The sequence below is a fragment of the Octopus bimaculoides genome, chromosome 11 (genome assembly GCF_046866305.1).
Source record: "Octopus bimaculoides isolate indiv1 chromosome 11, ASM4686630v1, whole genome shotgun sequence".
Taxonomy (NCBI): domain Eukaryota; kingdom Metazoa; phylum Mollusca; class Cephalopoda; order Octopoda; family Octopodidae; genus Octopus; species Octopus bimaculoides.
In genome coordinates this window covers 20,800,725-20,806,584 of record NC_142938.1, presented here as the reverse complement: position 1 = coordinate 20,806,584, position 5,860 = coordinate 20,800,725, and the positions used below count along the sequence as shown (strand labels likewise).

Sequence of the window (5,860 nt, the reverse complement as noted above, 5' to 3'; positions counted from 1 at the left end):
AAACAATGAATGAATGAACGAATGAACTATTCGAGAGAAAGCCTAGAAAAAATTAGTAGAGAAAACAAGCGAAAATAATAATAACAAAGAGCAAGAGAATGACAGAAAGTTATAGGAATAAATGGTAAAGAGAAAACTAAAAGAAGATAACTCTGTCTCTTTTTTTTTCCTAAGCAGACGACATTAGTGCGCATGCGCACAGGATGACGTGAGTGGAGTCCCAAGATGGCTGCCGTCGTGTTGGCAAATTTGAGTTGGAAAACTGTTACATCAGCAGTGTGTCCAGGAGCTGTGTTGTCCGGTCGTTGTCTCCGTTGTCTATCGGCATGTTTATATTTATCACCGAAAGTAAACGCATTGGGGGAATTATATTTTCGAAATTAAACAAAAAGAAAAAAAAAGAAATACACACAAACAAACGAAAGACAGCAAACAACAACAACAGGAGAACAAATATTATAACAACAAACATTAATAACAACGACAACAACAACAACATCAATAACAATTAATATTAACAACAACACAGACACATACACACACATACCTACACAGTGATACGACCATGTCGTGGCTTGGTGGAAGTATCTCTACAATTACTGGTCAGTTGTCCAACTTTACGAAAGATATATTGACAGAGGGTACAGAGGAAGTTAGTGGTACGTACACGAAATACACATATCCCACCCTCCGTTGCTCTCCCTTCCACATATATGTGTGTATATATGTATGTTTATCATACAAATATAACAGTCATACTTTATCCTCTATTTTGTTTATATCTGTTATCACTTGTATTTCTTCACAGAACCGGCATTTTCACAATGTTTTTCTTTTCCTCACCAACAATTAATAACAACATACCCTTCCTCCTTATATATATATATGTATATGTATGTATCATCATCATCATTATCTATATTGGTTGTTGTTGAATGTTACGTATGTAGTCCCAGAAAAACTAGACAGGTTGGTCGAAGTTGGAACGCTCATGGGCTATAGACATCAGTATTACTACTGTTATTCAAATATGTATGTATGTATGTACACACACACACCCTCACATGTCTACATTGGTTGCGGTGTTAAGTATATAGCACCTGAAAAAAAAAAAAAGAGATGGATGGTCATTGCTGGAACGCTTTTGATCAAAGGCCTTAGTCGTGGGCTAGACATCAACATTATCACCGTATATATATATATATATATATATATATATATATATATAATATATATATATATATATATATAATATATATTTCTATATATATCTTAGGTAATTCGTCATCGACCTTGCTAAACATAACAGCAAAATCCCCCTCGAATCACACACATCATCGTCTTATGTGTTTCGTATGTCAGCTGCGTCTTCTTCGGTCAAAAGTTAGAAGTACTTTTTTTTACTTCCTTTTTACCGTTAATGGCAATATAGGTAACTGTAAGGAGTGCCAATATATCTCTTATCACCACTTCACCTGGCTTCCATACACCTTGATAAGTCACATATTTAAACTCGGTGTGTGTGTGTGTGTATATATATATATATATATATATATATATATATATATATATATATATTCGTACATACATATATGTGTGTGTGTACGTTCACGTTCAAGCCCATCCAGGTGAGACGAAGGGAGCTTCTGTCTGGTCACCCTACATACTAGAAATAGCTGCTGAATTCTCCCTCATCATTACTTTAGCCCTAGATAGCAATAAATAAGGATGGAATGTTTTTGATTACAGGTCTGCTCGGTCAGAGTTAAGTACCTTTTGTGTGTGTGTGTGTTTATATATAATCTATAAAAAACAAAGAGGGGCGTTAACCTCCAGGGTTTAGCATGGGTCCAGTATAAGCTGTCCGGCGATATCTCTTGGATAAAAGCCTGTGCTGTCTTTGTATTTCTGACTCTTTATATAGTTTAGGCCTTCTTTTCTTTTCTTTTCGGATGCACAGGTAATCGTGTTCGTAACACACACACACACACACACATATCTATTCAAAACACACCTCGTGTGTGTGTGTGTGTGTGATACAATCTGAGTTTGTTTAGGTTTCACTGCTGTTGTCCACTGTCTACAATGACTTACATATCTCGTTGACGTGTAAAAAAAAACATTTAGGCGCTGATTTACATCAATATGGACTATCTATATAACCCACCACCACCTCTATCCCTCACTGTGTCTCTTTCGCTCTCTCCCTCCCTCTCAATTTTAGTCTGTATGTCTATATACTTCACTCTCTTCCTATTCACTTAAACTCATTATTCTTCGTTTGTTTATCGAACTCTGTTTTATCTGAGTTTTTCTTTGCTAAAACGCAAGGAAAACTTTGGCACTGACTTTGAAATTTAGCTCTGCTAGCTTCATATTACTCTTTCTATATGTATTATGCTTCGTCAGTAAATGTTTAACTGTATATAACTATACTTAATTTTACGTAACAAAAAAACCCTAAAAAACTCCCGAATAACGTGTATATGTATATTTATCTTATTTACATTATTTACATTTGACGGATATTAATGTAAATAATTCCTCATCTCTTAAATATAGAACTGTATATTTATCTATCTAACTCTCCACATCTCTCTGTCTTTCACTGTTTACTTAATTACCAGTTGTTGGAAATAACTCTTTCGAAGTCCCACACTTCATGAAAATTAGAAGTGTTTTTTTTTCCTACTTTTATTTCTTTTTAGCTTTCCTTTCCCATTATGTATGGGACTTCGAAGAACTGCCATTTAATCTGTGCGTCCGTTTATTCACCTTTCTCTGATATATATATATATATATATATATATATGTACGTGTGTTTATGCGTATATATGTGTGTGTAGAACCTTCTCTCTTTCCCAGTATGCGACTTAGTGTCATAGACTGCTAGCCAACAAAACATCGAGTCATGACCACGTCAACAAAACGATGTGTAATCAAACTGTTTTCGTTTTCGTAGTGATTAAGTGAACTCAGAATGTATTCGATGGCGTACAATTAAAAATATGTATAAAAATATACCTCAAATAAACTTTAAACGATGAAATGATATTTAAAAAAAAAAAACTGTCTCACTATTTTTAGATAGAAAGGGGCTCTGTTTACACACATACACACGTAAGTTGTGTGATAGCAAGGGCGCGTAACTATGCCAGCTTAAAGAGACTTCTAAAATCGGGGTGCTCCCCCCTTTTTGTTAAGCGCGTTTGTCTGAATATTTGTGTATATATAATGCGCCTACATTCATATAATGCACATATACCTATGTTGTTTATTTATGAATATGTATGTGTGTGTGTGTACATCATTATCGTTTAACGCCCGCCTTTCATGCTGGCACGGGTTGGACGGTTTGACAGGAGTAGGCCAAGCAGAGACTGCAGCAGATTTCTGTCTGTTTTGGCACTGTTTTTACTGCTAAATGCTCTTCCTAACACCAGCCCCCCTGCAGAGTGGACTGAATGTTTTTTTCGTGGCACCAGCGCAAGCGAGGTCAGTTGTGGCATGATTTTTACTGCTGGATGCCCTTCCAAATGCCGACCACTACAGTGTGGACTAAATGCTCTATACGTGACACAATTTTATGTGAAAATATAATTTCCTACCTTTTTCATATATATATGTATCATCACATTAAGTCCATTTTCCATGCTGGCATGGGCTAGATGGTTTGATAGGAGCTGGCAAGCCAGAGGACTATGTCAAGCTCTGCTCCCTGCTTTGGCATGGTTTCTATGGCTAAATGCCCTTCCTAATGCCAACCACTTTACAAAGTTTACTGGGTGCTTTTTAAGTGGCACCAACACTAGCACAGTCATCAAGTAATTTGTAAGACAAACACCCACCTCAACTGAAAGTGGGGAGTGATATTGAGGGAAGTGGCTTTGTGCCACATGATGAATGGTTTAGCTACAATAGAAGGACAGAAATAGATGTCTTGCTGTAGAAGAGATACATGGTTGCCCCAGTTGGGAGAGAGAAGATGGTGGCGAAAATATGCATGGGCTTACCCTCAGTGTTTCGGGACATGAATGTGAGTGGTACAAAAGATTGCACAGGATGAGTGCGCATATATATGTACACACACACACACACACACACACACACACAGGCATAATCAACTTTTCCATACTTGCATGGTTTAAATGAACTGCCACTGATGCAGATTTTCTATGAGTAGGTGTGCTTTCTACTGTCAGTTCTCACTCATTTCCAAACAAGTTGATAATTTTTCTAGTCCAGATATGTTCTTGTGGAAAATTTCAAACACACCACTTTTGTGACTTGCACCCAATGGCAAGACAAAGAGACAATGCTCTCACATGCACACACACACACACACACACAAACACGTCAACATACATATGACAGGCTTCTTTTTAGTTTCTGCCATATTCATTCGCAAAACTTTGGTCAACGCAGTGCTGTCATAGATGGCTCTTAGCCCAAGGAACCATGCTGTACAACTGAGCTTCAAAACATGGCTGAGAAGCTTGCTTCCTAATTGTATGGTCTTGAGTTCAGTCCCACTATGCGTTACCTTGGCATGTGTCTTCTACTGTAATCCCAGGTTGACCAATGTTCTGTGAGTGGTTCTGGTGAGTAGATGCTGGAAGAAGCTCATCATATATATATGTGTGTATGCTTGGGTGCACTCCTGTCTTGCAAACACATGAGGTTTGGGATCTTTCTGATTTGGCAGGCGCCACTTGTTTTCTTAACGAAACACTTTCAAACTTGGGACACTGGTAGAATGTGTCATATAAAACATCTTTTGCTCTTAGTGTTATTGAGAAAATTCTATCTTTTTAAAGTTATTTCATGTTAAAATTGTCATATTTCGGTAATTTCAACCAATCACTGACGTCTATTGAGGTGAAAACAATTACTGCTGTGGAATGTAAACAACATGTTCTAGCGGTGTAATGGGATCTTTTCCTTTGAATAAAATTAGTGCTGTTGTTTGTCAACAACAACTATTGGCGGTACTGTTATTTATGACATTGTTCGTGCGTTTGTACTGGTTTTGCCAAATTTGGTTAAAAAGTTTGTGGCGGTGTATTGAACAGATTTTCACCAAATGTGGCAAAAATACTCATAACCCCCCAAATTCACGAACAATGTCATAAATAACAGTACCGCCAATAGTTGTTGTTGACAAACAACAGCACTAATTTTATTCAAGGGAAAAGATCCCATTACACCGCACAACGTTTTCTTGACAATCCATAGCAGTAATTGTTTTCACCTCAATAGACGTCAGTGATTGGTTGAAATAACCGAAATACGACAATTTTTTACATGAAAGAACTTCGAATACAAAAATTTTTATCTGTTCTATAACACAAAATATACAAGTATACGAAGTTTGAAAGTGTTTCAGTAGAAAACACTAAATAAAACATAAATAAAAAGTGGCGCCCGCCAAATCAGAAAGATCCGAGGGTTGGCCACAAAAAGCACATCTAGAAAATCTGCTGCAACAAACTCCGTCTGACCCATGCAATCATGAAAAAGTGGACGTTAAATTATGATGGTCTATATATACATACATATATATACATGCACACACTTTTATATATTTATGTGTCCGGCATTTGCCATGATAGATTGCTAGCCACTAAACTTTTTTCTATTTTCTCTCCTTGTTTATTTCTGTGTTCCTTTCTGTCAAAGAGCATAGGCTCGAAACGTAAAAGACTTTCTCACTTCCTGAGCGTTAAACTAATACATCTGTTTGTTGTTTACACACCTGTCTTTGTTTTTGTTTTTTTGTAAATTCTCACTATATACATACATATATATATATATATATATATATATATCCTAGAGATGCTGACCATCCCCTTCTTTTTTT

The 5,860-nt window shown here is 36.6% G+C and overlaps 1 protein-coding gene across 5 annotated transcripts in view; it reads left to right on the top strand.

Annotated features, from left to right (window-relative positions):
- Positions 1 to 208: 208 nt before the first annotated feature.
- The window catches only part of LOC106869305 (thyroid receptor-interacting protein 11), a 212,144-nt gene continuing 206,492 nt past the window's right edge, over positions 209 to 5,860 (top strand). For all 5 annotated transcript variants that reach the window (XM_089359614.1, XM_089359612.1, XM_089359613.1 and 2 more), the window contains exon 1: positions 209 to 659. In XM_089359614.1, coding sequence (XP_089215740.1) covers positions 566 to 659 — 94 coding nt within the window. In that variant the 5' untranslated portion in view covers positions 209 to 565. The remainder of the gene's footprint in view (positions 660 to 5,860) is intronic.